This window comes from Magallana gigas, chromosome 6 (assembly GCF_963853765.1).
Source record: "Magallana gigas chromosome 6, xbMagGiga1.1, whole genome shotgun sequence".
In the NCBI taxonomy this organism is placed as follows: Eukaryota; Metazoa; Mollusca; class Bivalvia; order Ostreida; family Ostreidae; genus Magallana; species Magallana gigas.
In genome coordinates this window covers 47,676,388-47,695,292 of record NC_088858.1, presented here as the reverse complement: position 1 = coordinate 47,695,292, position 18,905 = coordinate 47,676,388, and the positions used below count along the sequence as shown (strand labels likewise).

General features: G+C 33.1%; 2 protein-coding genes across 2 annotated transcripts; one reads left to right on the top strand and one right to left on the bottom strand.

Annotated features, from left to right (window-relative positions):
* Nucleotides 1-1,832: 1,832 nt before the first annotated feature.
* Nucleotides 1,833-7,741, bottom strand: LOC105338419 (uncharacterized). Its single transcript, XM_034467537.2, has 5 exons — nucleotides 7,303-7,741; nucleotides 4,689-4,826; nucleotides 4,111-4,234; nucleotides 3,497-3,697; nucleotides 1,833-2,520 (listed from the first exon to the last, which is right to left on the bottom strand). The coding sequence occupies exons 1-5, from the start codon at nucleotides 7,686-7,688 to the stop codon at nucleotides 2,308-2,310; spliced, it is 1,062 nt and encodes a 353-aa protein (XP_034323428.2). The 5' UTR covers nucleotides 7,689-7,741; the 3' UTR covers nucleotides 1,833-2,307.
* Nucleotides 7,742-9,727: 1,986 nt separating this feature from the next.
* On the top strand, nucleotides 9,728-18,875 carry LOC105338416 (proton-coupled folate transporter). The gene is made up of 8 exons (XM_066088299.1): nucleotides 9,728-10,826; nucleotides 10,966-11,049; nucleotides 12,297-12,453; nucleotides 14,123-16,464; nucleotides 17,031-17,392; nucleotides 17,520-17,602; nucleotides 18,011-18,264; nucleotides 18,353-18,875. Exons 1-4 carry the CDS (start codon nucleotides 9,728-9,730, stop codon nucleotides 14,181-14,183), a joined length of 1,401 nt encoding a protein of 466 aa, XP_065944371.1. The 3' UTR covers nucleotides 14,184-16,464; nucleotides 17,031-17,392; nucleotides 17,520-17,602; nucleotides 18,011-18,264; nucleotides 18,353-18,875.
* The last annotated feature ends 30 nt before the right edge of the window (nucleotides 18,876-18,905 follow it).

Sequence of the window (18,905 nt, the reverse complement as noted above, 5' to 3'; positions counted from 1 at the left end):
GGTTTTCCAGTACTTCGTACTTATCTGAAAAGGGAGGTAAATGTCACATTAAAATTCATCATTGTATATATTTAGTTTCGTATTTTAATTTAACCACATATCCCGTGGTGAGCCCCTTAGTGTTTTAGTTTTATGTATTGGTCAATACCCTTATTGAACCTCAGTTCACTAGGCCTTTGAAAAAGTGTTTTAAAATCAACGAATTCAAACAATCGTATTTTACTGCAAATTAAGGACAAAGAAATATCGACCACCCGCGATATCATCCTGCAACAGTGCATTTGATTCTTCATTTTATCACACATTGCAATTTAATACACTGTGAAGGACGGGGATTATCGCTACACAGATAAGTCTAACATTATGCGCGCTTTTTGTAGATACTTGATTAATCAAATTACGCAAATCATACCATAAATATGCGTTGTTAGTTATTTTGTTTAATAACATCCGCGTATATAAAAAATGTCGGTTAATGTATATAGGTCAGTCCTCCGATTATATAGATAAAATTTTCGTAAACATGTCCAAAAATTTAATGATAGATGTTCACACAAGGCTAAAACATTTTAGTTGTAATTTTGAAATTTAAAATGTATACTGATATTTTAATTTCTACTATGAGAGAGAGAGGGGGGGACAGAAAGAGAAGGGGGTTAATTCTGATTCAAACAATTTTGTTATGTAGTTCTTTGCTATATATAAATAAACAATTTTTGACTTTTAAAAAAAAAACAATCCAAAAAGTTAGCTACAGGTGTCCATTCTTAAAAATAATGGATTGAAAACTGTCCTAAACTTAGTTTTTAAGTTTCATTTTAATTCAAATCAGCAGGATGTTGAGTACTCCACGCGTTATGCCTGTCACTCGGTGCACAAACACCTGAATTTTTATCAATCAGTCGCTCAATAAGCCAAATATAGAAAAATTCAACCTCTCCTATATATAAATACACCTTGTGTAATTCTACCTCCTCTATACTAGTTTATAGATACTCTAGGTGTATTCATTTATAAATACAAAATATATGTATATTGATATAAATACACCTTGTGTATTTATATAATATATACAGTAGAGGAGGTAGAATTTTTTTAATATTTGGCTTTTTGAGCGACTGACTGATCAAAATTCAGGTGCCTGTGTTCAGTGACAGCATCCAAGTCATCCGCCGCGTACAGTTTACCTCCAACGAATGAAAAAAAGTTAACATTCTTTCTTTTTTAAATCTAAAATAATGTGTTTAATTGGTGACTTCTCACATAAGCAATCTTGTGAATCTAAACAGCTTACTGGTCTTGGCTGTTTACAACTGGTGTACAAATAAAGGGAGGGAGAAAACAAAAGAAACTCACTGCAGACAACCTGCTCTAGAAAGACCATATGTAAATGAGTTGGAAAGTCTGACATTGCAATTAGGGTGAATAATATCTGTTTACATATATTACTTTTTATTTAGAGTAATGTTTTTAATTATTTATTTTAAAAAAAATTATATTATGTTTTAAATTATTATTCTTTAAAATTTATTTCTTTATATTATCTACTATTTCGTTGTTTTCAACGCTGCAAGTTTTCTTAGTGCGTGCTTTTGCGTAATCTTGTAAAATGATGAACGAGTGTACTGACTCCTTGTTTGATTTTTTTAAATCTTTAAGATGAAATTGAACGACAAAAAAAATACATTAATAAAATGTTTTGAAGTTCTCAGACACCTTTTTTTTTTTTTATTATTTTACACACAATAATTCCGTCATTTCATGGGTGAATGTCACAATAGTGGGGTTTTTTTGACGTTATGATAACTACAAAAAAACATTGCAGGGGTTTCTTTTCTATACTTTTATTCCTGCAAATATTTACATCATATTTTTAAATAAACTTAACAATCAATAAAATTAACAATCAACAGGCTAATTAAGATAATTTGAGTTCCTCGCTGTGTGTATCATTTATGAAAAAAAGTCTGAACAAAAAAAAAAAATGTTGACAAAAGAGTCAAACTTCAAGGTATGGCGATCATAGTATGCCGATTTACAATATGAACAATCCTGGCCATTTAATATCTTTGATAAACATTTACATGAACTGGTACTTGCAAAATAGAACCAAAAAACTGGGGACGACGGACGAGAAACAACCGCAACATATCTAATAGACGAGTTCAACTTTGCTGCACCTGAACTGAAACTACTTGCTTGTGCAATTGTCAAATCTTGAAAGATATGACATTCAGTAATTTTTTTTTTTAAATCAAGTTATAATATCCAATTTCACGAACGGAATGATTTAAAGATTTTTTACAATCATCTCTCATGTATTTCATGCATCTTCTTTACAAGTAAGAGTGCTTTGAATAAGTCCCTCCGATCATCTCTGTTTAGAAAATTATAGAGTTTACTGTAGAAAAATCTAGGGTGCTCTCCTTCCTCATAATCCACAGATTCCGCTCCATTAGCAGGTGTGTTCTGAATTCTTCTCCAACTTGACTCTTTAACAGCAAGGTAGGTCACTCGTACCTAAATTAAAGATATGATAGTATTATTAATCTAATCTTGAATCAATCTTATTCAATGAGTTTTTGTTCCTGAAATTCCTAAATTGAGGGGTTTGGGGTTGGAAAAGACTAACAAAAGAAGTACAAGTGAAAAGAAAAATGGTGTAAGATCTTAAACATTAAATAATATACTGACAACTTATATATTTTCCAAAAATGGTGATGTTGACAGCTTTGAATAAATTTTATAAATAGAACTCAAATTGATCTAGAGATCTTAAAGAGGTAGCATATAATATAAGACAATCCTCTGATTAGATTTTTAAATAAATTGCAGTCAGCGTTCATTCTTTTACTTCCAATCTATAATTTCATCGTGAGGCCAATATTTCCATCAGGTTATTTCCGGTACATGGCTTCCCATTGTCAGGTCTCTAATATACACAAGCCATATCATATGATTTCATACAATTTAGTAAATCATTAATTAAAACACTGCTGTAGTATTATTCCTTTGTCCCAGCAGTCTAAAATTTTACCTGTGACAGTCCGATATTAGTGAGCTTCTTAATATCAGATTGCTACCAGAGGTTACAGTATTGATATCCTTCAAAATTGGATTGTCTCAGATAAATCAACAATGGAATTCAACGGCAGTGTTTTAAGTATGATGTATGCCTCAAACACTTTTGTATGAAAAAATACCAGACAGTTCTTGGCCCAAACGGGCCTCGAAACTGTCTGATATTTTTTCATACAGTACTGTTTTGGGCATATATCCATTACATATCATATCATGTGATATGACAATGTTTTATAACATATTTTATCATATGTTATGATCATATACATGTATGATACAATATAGTATCATATCATAAGATATTGTACAATACTTTAAACAGGTCTGGACACCATCGCCAATGCTGAGGGTATAGCAAAAGCTCACCTCGACTTTGTCTCGGTGAGCTAAAAATTTTGAGTTTGAAATTAATTACCCAAGTCTTATTAATAATGAACCCAAGCATCCCCTCAGGTCTCACAGACTTATCCAGGTAAACAAAAAGCTCTCCGATATGTTGCATCCTCCAATCTTGATCTCCAGTGAAAGAACATTGAGCTTCTTGTGTGCAGGAAGATCTTCTTTTCTTTTTTGGAGGGGAAGATTCTGCATCATTCTGTTGCAAGTTTTTTTTTACCTAAATATAAATTTAATATCATATAAACCCATACACAATATATATACAGATCTCAATCCTCTTTTAAAAAAAAAAGTATTTTATAATTAAGACAAACTCAAACATGATTTAGATATTAGTTAATGAACAGTTTTGAAACAGTCATTTAGCAGTATGTGCAGTAAGTGGAAAGGCTCCTGTGACTAACCAGTGTTACGTAATTAACATTATCAAATCGAACTGATGGAAAACAAGAGAAGTATGTGAAACACTTATGCCCCCTCCCTTGGAAAACCTCTGCGAAGAAAAGCACAAACTGCAAATAATTGGAATTTTTATAGGTCCAAAGGGCATAAATCTGTCAAAATTTGCCCAATCATACCCACTATTGAACTTGGCCTACATGTATTGTGTGCGCATCATATCTGTCATACCTCACAAATACATACAACTGCCCTCTCTGATGCTGGTCTCTCTAGGGAACAGATTATGTCAGCTCTTGAGGACACATTTCGTCCTTGTATGAAAGCTTTCTCAGTACTTAAAAATGATTGGCTCCTGAAAATAAAGGCATATTTTAAGTCATTTCCTGGTATATCTTAAGGGCAAGTATCAGTAAGATGAAAGTATTTCCTTGCTGCTTTTCTAATTTTCACAAATACACTCAAAATTTTTGAAGAAGTAATGCATATATTCAAAATATGACCAATAGAGCCCCACCTTAATGCTAAAACCCCTGATTCTGAGGTCATGAATTTCATAAATTTGGTAGAGGCATCCCTGGTCATCATAAACATGTAGTAAGTTTTCTGCTGAGTGTGCAGTTGTAGAGAAAAGGATCTTTAAAAATTGAATCAATATGTTCCCCTCCTCCTGTGAATGCTAGACACCAAGTACATGTATGGTCAAAATAACCCCAATAGTTTTAGAGATAAAGATGGAATTGTTAAATGTGAATGCGTGAATCAGATCATCTCAAAACAATTTCATCTATACACCTATAAATACTCACAGAGTGTAAAATCCAAAGATTTGCAAGAGCTTCTCAAACAATGTCTCATATTTGCCTTCAGATATTGCTGTGTTTGATTTACTTCCACGTATAATTTGTGCTAGGTAGAAGTTGTATTCATCTAGTTTCATAAGAAACCTGCAGAAAAAATTAAAAAAGAATGAAACCAATCATTTACCATAACAACAGTTGGCAGACATAGATCCAGCGGCTCCAAGATAATTCACATTTTTAAATTTAAAGGACAATATATATGATATGGGCCTAAAATGGCCCCCTAAAATGAACATCATCATTTTACTGTAATTCTTTGTTATTTTAGTAGAGATATATATATGTGATGTGTTTACATAATATTCATTTTGGTTCAAGTGCCCACAATTTAGAAATATGACATTGTAAAGACAACCTTTTCCCGCCATTTTTGCATTTTTAGCATAAAACAGCTTGTTTTCAAGCAGTTTTTCTTTCAGAAAACATAGAGCGCATGCTTGAACAAACAAAATATTTTAATCAGAGATGTATCCAACCAAGACTAATAAGTGACAAATTTTTTTATCTTGTTCAAGCATGTGCTCTATGTTTCCCATTCGTAAAAAGATAAGAAAAATGTCAATTTTTGACTGATTTTGATTGAATTCTAAAAATAGCGTCACTTCTGACACCATATACTGCCAGTGAGTGCAAATAAATAGTTGAAAAATACAATTTATATCAACTCTTCTTAAAAATAAGTTAACATTTTAATGTACCCGAAACACTGAAAAATGGGGGCCAAATTTAACTCATCATATATGGTTCTTTAAGAAAAATCTTTCCTGCACACAAAAAGGTGGGGGGGGCACCACGGATGCCACATGCCTGCGATTGGAAAACAAAGACAATCGCAGAATAATTTTTCTGATGAGTTTCATGCAAAACTTCCAGCTGTGACAGTTTAAAAAAAATCTAAGATGTCGGTGATGTCTACCTTGTGAATTATTAGGTGGAGGGTATTTTTTTTATTAATATGAGAAAAATATAGAATGTCAGGTGCCTGTAGCACTTATGCCTTAATTTGATATAAATGAAATATGTTCAAAGCATTTACAAAAATATTATATGCACTTTTATGTACTTCTTACCTAATTTTTTTAAAGAACTACATGTATAATGCATATAAATATGCTGGCACAACCCTGAATAATAAATTGATTATTATTGGGAGACCCATAACAATCTTTGTCGCAATTTATTAGGGAGATACATATGCTGATTTCTTAAATAATTTGTGCAACAGATCAGCAAATAGCCTCCTAGTGATGGCGGATTTGCAGATTGAGGTCAGAAACGACTTATCTTTCATTACATTCTATTTTTCCCCTCCGCAATGAGAAGATTTCCACTACGTAATTCCATAATTATGTTTTAAATTACATCTAAGATATATTTTAACTCCAAATGTAGCCTGGTACATGTGTCCTTAAGTTAAGCATTATTTAAATAAATCACATGTTAAGTGATAATTGTCTATAGAGATATATGAGGCAATCACGTGCCATGTTTAAACCAATGAAAGTGTGACATTTCTGTCCAAGGGAAAACAATAGGATATATTGTTTAGATTGAAATTACATACTTTGACTTTATTAATAAGCATTCAATTGCATTTTGCACGCTATCAAAAGGAAAATTCAAAATATTTTAACTCCAAATGTAGCCTATAATATAACTAATTTATAACTATAAATTCTGACAAATAAAATGTACATTCTTGGAGCATAAGGCTCAGAAGTCATAGACGTTATGCCAGTAACCGAAAGGTCACTGGTTCAAACCCCACTGTGGTCACTTCATGTTGTGTGTTGTGCGCTTAGACGAGGCACTTCATCTACATTGTTTCAGTCCACACAGCTGAAATAAGATACTGGCTAATGCTGGGAGTCAACATGCGATAGAGTTGTACTCCATCTAGGGGAAGTTTACACTCTCATCTAATTTGCATTACAGAAAGAAACTGGAGTAGGCACTGGCCTTATGCACTTCCATGGCACAAAAAAGGATTAACCTTTGTATATTCATACACATTTTAACATAAAATTTCATTTCTTGGGCTTTACTAGGAAAACAGTTTTGAAAAAAAAATGTTAATGGATTGATTCTGAACACAACTTGTTTCCAATCATGTTGTGGGTTCCATGGTATTGCGGTATTTCTGTTTACGTATAAAAGCATGCGCTGAAATTGACATTTGACGACGGGATATTTTTAGACATAGTAAACAGATGCATGCATGCTGAACATCACTGAGGTATATGATAGAGGAAACTCACAATAACATTAGTTTCTGGAAATATTTCTGTATTGATAGATTTTTTGACAAAATGACTTGAATAATAAATTACTGATATATTATAGGACTGGCTCATATTTGCAGCATTTGAAAAATAATGTTGCCAGCAAAAACACTAACAACCACAGGATACATTGTAAATAACAAAATTTGATTACTTAAAAATAATAACACACTTTGAGAAAAAAAATTATCACACAATTTCATTCCTGTACTCTTTGGGATATCATTTTTCTTTATTTTTTAAGTTAAGAATAAAAATCTTATTAAAATGATTCTTACTTTTTAAGCAATGGAATGTTTCTAATCTGTTCCACTTGCTTGGAACTCGGTACCCATCCACTTTCATGGAGTCGTTGAAGAGGCACATTCTCCAAGGATTCGTAATCAAATTGTAAATCACAGACGTCAACGCAATTCTCAACTTCTAATTGTTCTTTTTCGCACAAAAAAACCAAACACCATTCTGATAAGATAATTCGGAATATGTCTTCTTCTTTCTGTCGGATTCCAAGTTTGTCAACAAAACGACTATCCCATTCAGATGTGCAATTAGAAAATTTTAATCCGGTTGAACTTGGTGGACTTGAAATATCCGCAACAGAACTTAACCTGTCAGAGGGCTCAGATGTTTCCGAACTGTTTTCAAGACCATGCTCAGAACTCATGGATGCTGGCTTCCCTTTTTCACGACACAAGGTCCGAGTCTATTCGACCATGGTAGGTTTCGGCCCGATGAGCGGGATGACGTTGGATCCGATCAAGTAACACGAAACATACGAATTCACAATTACTGATTACAAAATATATGTTTTGAACACACTTCACAAAGCTTCTAAGTGTTCACCCTGATAAATTGAATAATTTTAAAATTACGAAATGCATGTAAAAATAATGTGAAATGGTCGGTAGAACTGTTTCTTATATAACGTTTTTCTTCGCAATATATTGTTAGAAATATCAATAACGGTGTTGTTAAAACAGGCTCTTTGTTCTGATGAATGAATGAATAATTCACAGGGGCCAAGCCCGTTTTATCATTAATTTCAATGTAACCCTTTATTTATGGTTACATTGAAATTAATGTTAAAACGGGCTTGGCCCCTGTGGAATAATTGTTATATCTTCTCATCAATAGCTTAATACATGTAGCACATTAAATTGGTTTTTATCTATACGTGCTTAATATAATTGCAGACAATTTTCTATAAATATTTGAAATACTGATATATGATACAAAGTCGTAGAGTTTGGTGGCTCTAATTCTATCTTTGAATAATACATAATATTATTCATATGGGTTTTTTCGTCTATAGCTCGGAAATCTTGTCAAAAAAGCCAAAGAGTTCATATTAGAAAAATTGTGTGTAATTATTCAAAAAGATCTAAGAAACTGCTAAAAGCCATGCAAAATTACATATCGTTGATTTTAAAATAAATAGTAATCAATGAGATCAGCTCTTGTCAGTATTTCAGTACTTTGATTCCGGTTTAATGTTATTATTTTTCGTTGAAGATTTCTAAATAAAATGAATGTAATATCAATCCTCAATGCATTCATGGTTTTTTTATGCACAGTATCAACATTTATTTGCATGGGTATCATAGCATCTTTCGTCAATGTTTAATGAACAATACGTACGGTGGCGCAATATTTAAAGCGGATTTAGATAGTCCACGATTATCTGAAATAAACAGAACAATTTTGCTTGATCTTAACTATATAAAAAACGACTTGTCAAATCATTAGGATTGTAATATAAACCAAATTTAGGAGGGTTCAAATGGTCAACAAAGGGGGGGGGGGTGTGGTTGCACTGACTTTTATCAAGGGTTGTTTGCCATTCATAAGCACAATACATTAATTATAAAGATGGCATTTTTTAAGGATGAAAAAGGTAATTATAATTTTTTTCATAAAGTTTGTCAGAAAATAGCTCTAACTAATTCAGTAAAGGAGATAACATATGAAAAATACACTTTTTCCATCGGCTTTCATGTTAACTGTAACAGACAATAGATAAATCCAACACATGTTTTGGTGATGAAACATAACATCAATAATTACATATAAAACAAGGGAGGTTTACATCTTGATTATTGACCACCGTAACTTACTTATTTTTTATTTCACGCCTATTTACTTGTAATCTAATTTAATGGGCCATCTCAATTTGTTGCAAAATCTGCATTCCTTTTACATCTTTACTGCTTTGTAAATCGTTTTAGTGCCTTAGTAATCTATTTTTTTAGAATTATTAGCAATTAGCAAATAAGCTATTGGGAAAAAGGAATGTACATAACAAACACTCAATTTTTTTTTTCAAATGCGAGTCAAGAGGGGGGGGGGGTGTGGGGGGGGGGGGGGGGGGGGGGGACTAGATTAACCATTTTGTACACAGGAGGTACGTGCGTGTATTTCACATGCAATCAAAAGCCATTAACTTGAAACAACCTTTCATTGAGAGTACGAATATTTTACTCATTTCAATTTCAGCGAGAAAATTTTTTATATTGGCGGGCAGGATATATATAAAACATCTCATTGTGTATTAAGTACATTGTATTCCTATGCTAATCTCGGTATATAGTCTCTTTATTTACGATAGGAGATTACATGATTGGGTAAATATCACGTTGTCCTACAACGCTCGTGACACAAACTCTTAACATTGTCACCTGTTCGCAAAATACGTTTTAATCCATGATGAAAGAACGTGATGAAATTCGAGAGGATTACTTACGAATTGTCATTCCTGTCTGTGTGGTTAATTTCTTTTCATTTGCAGCGTATGTTAATGGTATTTACACTGCAAATGAATATGGTCATAAAACATTTCATAATCAACTGTTTCCGAACAGATCCAATGCAAACAGTAGTGAAGAATCTCTTTGTGAAACCAATACATCCTCACAAGCTTACAAAGACGAACAGGTTGTGCAACAAGTGGTGGCGAGATGGGGAGTTTATATCAACTTGGCACAAGGAGTACCACTTGTCTTCTCGAGCTTGTTGTTTTCGTCTCTGAGTGATTCTATGGGAAGAAAGCCGTTTCTGTTCATTGGAGCCATTGGTTTGTTTACCAAGCAGCTTTTAATGACTCTAGCTATGGTAATGGAATGGAATATCTACTTGTTTGCTCCTTTTACTTTGATTGAAGGTGCAAGCGGAAGTTGGATTGCGGAAATTGCGATCGCTTTTGCCATTGTTGCTGATATTACGAATGCAGGAAACTCAAGATCCTTTCTGATAGCTGTGTTAAGCTTTGTGTTCGGGATAGGGTTTTCCCTAGGGACTTTTGTTTCTGGATATATTGTCACTGAAATTGGTTATGAGTTCTCAATGGCTGTATCGTGTGGCTGTGCTGGACTTGCAACTTTGATAATATGCTTTATTCCAGAGACGTTATCTAATACCAACAGAAAAAAGAAGAATTTTAGCTGTATTGGAAATTTCAAAGACATGATTCAATTTTACACAAAAAATGATCCAAGTTCTCCGAGTTCAACAAGATTTAAATATACGGCAGCCATGTTAGCCTTTCTTTTCATAATGTTGGCGAAACTCGGTGTATTTGCATTTGAAGTATTCTACTTGCTTGATTCTCCATTTTGTTTCAGTCCGGTGAAAATTAGCATATTCGAGACTATTAAATCCTGTCTATCCGAACTTGTCATTATTCTGGGAATAAAGTCATTGCAGCCATGTTTGATGGACGAACTCATAGCTCTGATTGGCATTATTTCATGCACGGCCATGTTCGTACTGTTTGGAATAGCAACAACAGAAATATATCTATATATAGGTAGAGTATAACGTTTGACAATTAAACATATAACTTGATGAGCGTCTGTAAAAGTAAAGAGACAAATTCTTGAAAGAAGACTTAAAAAGTTTTGAACAGTAAGAGTATGATATGTACGCTGTTATCTGGTTTTTTTCAGCTATTGTCGTTGGATGTTTTGGGATGTGTGCTGTTCCAATCCTCCGAGCTATAATGTCTAAGATGACGCCTCCTGACAAGCAAGGTACTGTATCTGCCAAAGACGACAACCAAATCTTGGCGCAGTCTAGTAAAATATTGTTGTAGGCTCTATAAACCTTCATAAATACTGGATTTATTTTTAAATTCTACATATTCATACATGTAGATGATGTGAGCATATATAAAAAGACTAATCCCTACCTCTTGGAGGTCTTCAAATTTTAGATTGTTACCTTTTTACTGTTTTAGTATTTAGTCCATATTGAGTATCTGGATATCTGGAATACAAGCACAAAATCTGGAGTTTTAGAAATTAATTATAAATGAAATTGTGACTTACGTAAAGAAATACAAAATTTGAATAAATCAACAGAAAACCAACGAAGATTTTTATTAAAAAAGTAACTATATCTCAGTCTCTGAGTCTACCATACTGCTTGTAAGTAGGCAGGTATGTGTACATGACATTAAGCTACCACAATAAGGGTGTTAGCATGTTAATTGTTTTCTGTGTACGAACTATATAATCTGAGAATAGATTGACTTATTCAACTTGATCATTGCAAAATGATCCCATAACATTCCCATTACAAAAAGTGATTCACTGTAGATTGTTTTTATGAAATTAGATCCTTCTTCAACTAAAATGCTGTAAAGTCAAACAAATTCAGGTATGTCATAGGTCTTTGAAATGAAAAATATTTATGCTAACAATTTTTTTCCACACGATTTCAAACTTTATAAATCCCGTAAATACTAGCTTTAAAATTAGCTTGAACAATTTAAGAAGATATCAACGGTTCAACAAGCAATCTAATAGTAGAGGGGTGGGTTTACAAGTCTGATTTTAACTATATCGGTGCAACAATCAAAAGGAATTTATTTCATTTAAATCGGTTATTTTGATTTAATGCACAAAATTTAAGTAATAAACTGAAGGCAGTTGATTTTTTCTTTATAGGTCTTCATTTTGGTAGTATCGCTGTCTTCTCACGGTTTAGTTTTTTGTCTTTATACATATGTGTGTTATTTTGTCCTGTAACAGGTGTTCTGTTAGTTACTATCGCTGTTCTTTTACACGTGTCCATTTTGGTAGTCTTGTTTGTCTTTTTACATGTGTTCATTTTGGTACTTTTGCTGTCCTTTTACAGGTGTCGTTTTTGGCAATATCGCAGCCTTTTTATAGGTGTTGCTTTTGGTAGTATCGATGTCTCTTTACAGGTCATTTTTTTTAAGTATCACTATCTTTTTACACCTGTCCTTTTATGTAGTAAAGCTGTCTTTTTACAGGTGTCCTTTTTGGAAGTATCGCTGTCGTGGAAAACATTTGTAACCTGTCAAGTAGTGTCATAGGGGGCGCCATCTACTCGGAAACTGTGGTTTTCTACCGAGGAACAGCCTATTTTGTTATGACCGGGTTTATGGTGTTTTCTGCTATTCTGCTATTGTAAGTACAAGTACAGTTATATGAATATTGAAAATATTCCTTTAAGAATTATTTAAGGTTGATGTTGGGCCATGATGTACATTTGAAATAAAAAAAAATGTAAGCATTTCTTGAACTGGCTTGTTTCTACCCAAAACTGTTTTCAAAAGATAAAAAAGCAATAAATAATAGTTTCTATGTGTTTTTATGAGCAAATATGCTTACAAGAACAAAACAATGTCTTTTTAATCACTTAGAACTGCGCAGCTACAAACTTAAATTCAAGATTGCAAAATTTCAAAAAATATGAAAAGATGTTATTAGTGTTTAACCGTTTCTTGAAAAAATGTCTACGCTTGCTTACCTAAGTTGCAACTTTGTCTCAAAATAGGGTACCTTGTTCAAATACATGTGATTGGTTTAAGAAACAATCTCACGAGATACATTTGTCTGTGCCTATGGAGTTATATTTTCATTAAAAATATTATATATTTTTATTCAACAACTATTATATTGAACCCCTACCCCACTTCTATAAAATAATTGCTTTAATGTATACATATAGAACAGAACTTTAAAAAAATGGACTAATATAGAGATGTCTGTCGTATTCAACACAGATTGTTTTGAATTGCTATTAATTGTTTTCCCACGGAAATTAACGAGGCCGGGTCTAATTTGTTCTGCCCTAGATTTTTGAATGAAACTTTTTACATGAATTTCTACTGATATAATTATTATTTCAAGATAAAAAAAAATAAGACATTTACCACATCGTTTGTTTCAGGGGTCATCTCAAAGTTTGTTAATTTTTATCATATTACCCTATGGGATTTTGCTTGAAATGTATCAATTTTGCACATTTTTTACAATTTTCTTAAACATTTGCCCTAGGGATTTCTTTTTCTGTTTTACATATCAAAGTTATTGCTAAAAGGCATCAAATGGTCAAATAAAAAAATCCTTTTACCTCCTGGTTTGTTCCAGGGGTCAAAGTTGTTTTTTGTATGCCCAATTTCCCAGTTTGTCACATAATGGCTATATTATATTTGACAAAGACGAAAATGGTGATCTTTATAGTATTATTAAAACATTCAGACATATCTTAGTAATAAATAAATATATAACATCACACATTAAAGGTCATTGATATAAAATACATGGTTACTGTTGTGAAACATATGTCAACACAGGGGCTCTAAGTATAGACTGGATTTTTCTTGTTCTAAAAATTGATCCCATCTCGACTGATCAAGATAGGGTACCCTATTTTGAGGTAAAGTGACGGTATTGATGTGCAGGATTCAACCTTTTTTTCAATCTTCAAAATAAGTGTGAACAGTTCTACAACTGTTCAAAGTTATTAAAAAAGCATTGTTCAGTTCTAATATGCAGTAATTTGAATGAAATACAGCATACAAAACCTCATATTTCTTGGGATTTTTTATCGTTTGATAACAATGTTAGTCAGTTACGGACAGAAACAAACGAGTTCAAGAAATGCTTACCTTTTATCCTCAAATTTACAAAATGGCCGCACATACCCCTTAATTTTTTAAGATTACATTGCATGAAATGCTTTGCCATTTCCTATTTATGATGGAATCCGATTTATTGATCATTGTTTTGCGAGAGAATTTCATTAGACTATCCAATGCTTATTCAATTTGTTTGGGTTTTTTTCATTAAGGGCTCTGATAAAGGATTCCAGGAAGAACCAATACAGAAAAGATTATGAAGTTATACAATAAAGAACACAAAAATTCTTAGTTTAAGCATTATAAATGAATGTCGCATTTGATGAAGGGAACGTCTTGCGTATATCTGTCTGTTTAGACAATGTCCGCTCAATATCTTGAGAAACCTTGGTGCGAAACAAACATGGTGGATTGCATATATAACCTTAACTTGTTGTTAACCCCGTATTGTTTTGGGGTCTTGCTGTGAACATACATTGCCTAATATCTTGTCAAAACTTTGCTTTACGGACATCAAGCTTGATAGACAGGTCACTCTAGAGCGTGTGTGACCCCGATGGCCATCGACAAGGTTAAACAGAATAATGTTTATGGATCGACATCGCAACGAGGCGTTACTGACGTCATCGTAAGACGTTGATTCCGACGACAATAACGTCGATTTTGAAGAAGCAGCGAGATGATTAAAATACTTTTTTTTCATTTTTTTAACATAAAAACGTTACATGATAATCTGTATATTTGAACATTTTACTTTACATTTGCGATTTACGACAGTAATGCGCAATACCCTGCGCAGAGGGCGCAACATTTTAAACCCGCTACCGACCTTAAGCTCATATTTTAAGTTTAATTTAGTCCGAGTTTCCTCTATCAATTTCCAAAATTGTACCCATTTTTGATCGAGTTTTACAAAAAACTGACTAATAGGAGCTCCAAACCATTGATTGGCTAAAACTGTTTTTATTGTCTGTTTTATGTTAACATTAACATTATATAAGGTCAATAATATGAATCGATTTTATGTATTAAAGATTTTTCCAATCGCGTGCCAGCCAGTGATATAAACTTATAGACGAGTAAATACAACTATAAAATATGCAAAATGATATGAAAAAACATATAGAAACTTAACTTTTGCAATTACCTTGCAACAGAAAATTTTTAAGAGAAAATGAAAAAATTAGTCTGAATTTCCTCTGTTTCAATATTAATCTACCTTTGTTGGAGCATATCTTTCTCAAATAAACAAATCATGAATATCAATATCGATATTTGTTAATAACGTTGTTAGTTTGGGTTTTTTAAACAACTTAATTTGGACTTCAGATATTGAACTTTGTAAAAATATTTTTTGAAATCTCAAACCCTGAGTAAACGTAATCCTTAATAATAATAAAAAAGTGTTGTCTTGTCAAAAGTAGTGTCATATTTATTTATCATGATAATCAAATACTTGCAACATTGTTGTACTATTTTTGTGTTACATCATCTTAATCGAAGCGGCTTTCTACGTCATCTCAAAAAAAGAAAGTATGGAGCATTGTTTTGTCAAAATTTGCAACAAATGTAAATAAAAGAACAAGACACGATCTCGTTGCGAGCAACGAGGAGGTCTTCCGTCTGATTTAAAAACTTGAGATAGATGTATGACCTTGACTTTTCAATATTTGTAATATGCATGTATTTTTATGTCCTTTTCTTCAAAACCCCTTGCACTATTTTATTAGGTAAATAACAGCTTTAAGGTGGTGCAGGACACCTGCACATTGTGATGTATACTTCCTATTGAAATCAACAATAAAGTATAAATATAATATTTTCCCCCAAATAATGTTACCCAACATTGAAGCGCAATGGCTTAGAGCAATTACATGTCTGTAAGGGCACTGGAGTCTGAGGTGTATTTTTGGTAATTTTACTATTAATATAAATGAATTGTAAGGGGGAGGGTCTGGACCCCTCACTCCCACCCCTTCTCTAAATCCATGCACACGATTATGTACATGTAGGCACACAGAAGCAAATCTAAAGCCGGCAACCCCTGCGGAGAGGGGGCATAATTTAATTTTGTTTGTAATAAATTTATAGACAATTATACTTTCTACGACATGAAATGTTAAGATTATTGATTAACTTAAAATTCACATGCAAACAGTTCAACCCCAAATTGCACATAAATTGCTGCTCATGTGTAGTATAATATAGAAAGGGATCTCATCCTTTAATTATGAAAATTATATTTTTTAATGTATAACCGGAACTTGCATGTGGCCTTCATCTTGAATTAAACTGGTACAAAACAAAGGTATTTAGGGGCAAACACTTGGTGCGGGCATTACTGTCTAATGACAGCATCTAGTTTTTTGTTGTTTTTTTCTAGTTTTTCCTGTAGTCGTACATTGCCTGGTACTTTATCTTTTCTGCCATGGGAAATTTCAACTACTTTTTCTTTGCTGCTCATTTATTGGATGTTGCAATTGGTTTCAAGACGTTAAGAACCTGTTTTTAAGTTGTTGTTTTTTTACAGTCCGTAACCCATAATGGAAAACAGGTACTGAAAGTACCGTATATCCGGGGTTCTTTGCGTGTTTTAAAATTTGCGAAAATGGGAAAAATATGTAGCATTTTTAATTCGCGTAAGTCATTTTTTACGATTTTAAAAGTTTCTTATAGAAAATGATACAGGATATAATTTCTACGTATTCAATATTTTGCGATTTTAAAGAGTTCGCGATCATCGCGAAAATTACCAGACATACGGTATAAAATAATGTTGAATTTTCCTTTAACATCTTTGTGGCATTCAACAGATTTCATTGTGTTTCATTACTTAACTGTTTTTTACGTCCTCCATAGAACCAACATATTTTATGTTAAAACCCCTTTTTAACCGATCAAGGCAACATTGACGCTTGTTTGTTTCCATTTTCGGTCACCATGAATAAAGACAGTATTAAACACCTCATAAAAGTTAAAATATTTTTTAAAACCATTTTAAAGTTCTTAGACAAAACTGTGAACAAGTTGTAGATGCATTTTAGCATAAAAGTCAAGGAACAACTTTAGTGTATACTTGTTATGTGGTTATATTGGTTATAACACCTGTGTTGGTTACAGTTGGTGCTGACAGTGATGTTGACCAGTGTAGTGGTCTACATCTACACAGTGATAGCCTTCAACTTCTTCCGCAAGTTCTACGTCAAAGAGGAGGACGGGTCTGTCGACTACAAGTGCCATGACATGCTGACCATACGTAGTACTTCTATTCATTGGTTCAAAATTATGTGCTGATAGTATGATTTCTATTATTTGGTAGAAGGGTGACAAGTTTTGTTAATACATAATAGAATACTTTTTATTTGTGATTCTTCCAAGCTGTTTCCGAGCATTGATGATACATATTCCTACAAAAATACTTTGTCTATTTCAGTGATTTGTGTATCACTTGCACACTGGAGTAAGGGCAGGAGGGGGAATTGGTATGTTCACATTATTCATTGTTAAGAGATAACTGAAATGCACTTGTTTTACTTGTTGATCATAGAACAGTGATGAGACCTGTGTGTGTGGTATCTGTGTTAAGCCTAAGTTGTTTGTGTTGTGTAGGTGATGAGATAGAGCCGGCGGACGGCGGTCCGTCGGAGGTCTACAGGATCCTGTTTGACATCACCTTCTGGCCATTTTTCAAGGTGAGTCTTCCACTATCTATTTCAGACTATTAATTATTACTACCGGGGTATATGTTACTCGCCAGGAAAAATTTTGTACCAGACCAAAAATTGAACCAGGGTCTCCTTTATCTTCAGATGGATGCTTTTAAAACTGAACTACTATTTGGCAATGGCAATCAAAGCAGTCTGACTTCACATATTAAATTTAATGTTAATTTGAAACTTGATAGATGTGAAAAGTACTTGTTAACATCTGTTAATCATATCTAGTGGGAAATGAAATGTTAACTAATAAGGGTTCTATAATTACCAGAGGGTGTTTTGTGTGTGTATATGTGATATGGCTGTCTCCAGACTGTGAATGTTGGGGTTTTTTTACTGATTTTAAGTGTCTTCTAAAGCACTCATCACTGTGTTCTGTGACAGGTTTGATCATTGGTGCCTTTGGAGAATTGAGAGATCAACTGGAACAAGTCAAGGAGGACATGGTGGTTAAGTCAGGATGAAATGGTGGATTTATTTTGTTTTGTTGTATTTCAAATAATCAAATCCTTGTTATCTAAAATTCTGTTTTACAGTCCAAGCGTTTCATTTGTGGAATTGGGAAAAAAATATTTTGATAAAGTACTGTATGGTTTTGAAACCCATGTCATGAAAGAATATAATTTTGCAAATTACATGTAAGTACACCTTTAGAATAAAATTGTTCAGTTTTAACTAAGTTTTGAGTTGATTGCATGTAGTTACCTGGTGTGGTTGTGATGGCAGGATTTTCCTGATGCACTTGATCAACAAGCCAGACACAGAGTATACAGGTCGTTTGTGTGGGAGCTCTACCAGCAGTGCTGCTGGGACTTCTTCCCAGTTGGAGACTGCTTCAGAAAACAGAACGAGGACGAGGGAGACAATAGCTGACAACGCCTGCAACACCCACAGGGAGGCTTACACCAAGAGAGAGGCTTAACCTGGATTTATGCAAACATTTTTTTTAGAATGAACTCAGTCTACAAAATTTGTGCATGAAATATTTTGTGATTTTTTATTGTCTCCAGCACCTTTTATTGCTCTTTCCTGTTAATATACAGTATTAAGTTGTCATCAGAAACAGTCTGGGAAGATTTGAATTGTATTAACTAGTTGTGTGAGTGTAATGTACATTACAAATCTTTGCTATGTTTTTTTTCATGTGCAATATGAATGTCCAGTATAAAGTTTGTTATAAGGTTTGTTATGTATTAGGTATTGTTTACAACACCCACTTTAATTTTATCTATCTAATTAATAAAAAAAAATGTTGAAAATGCCTTGATTTGCTATTTAT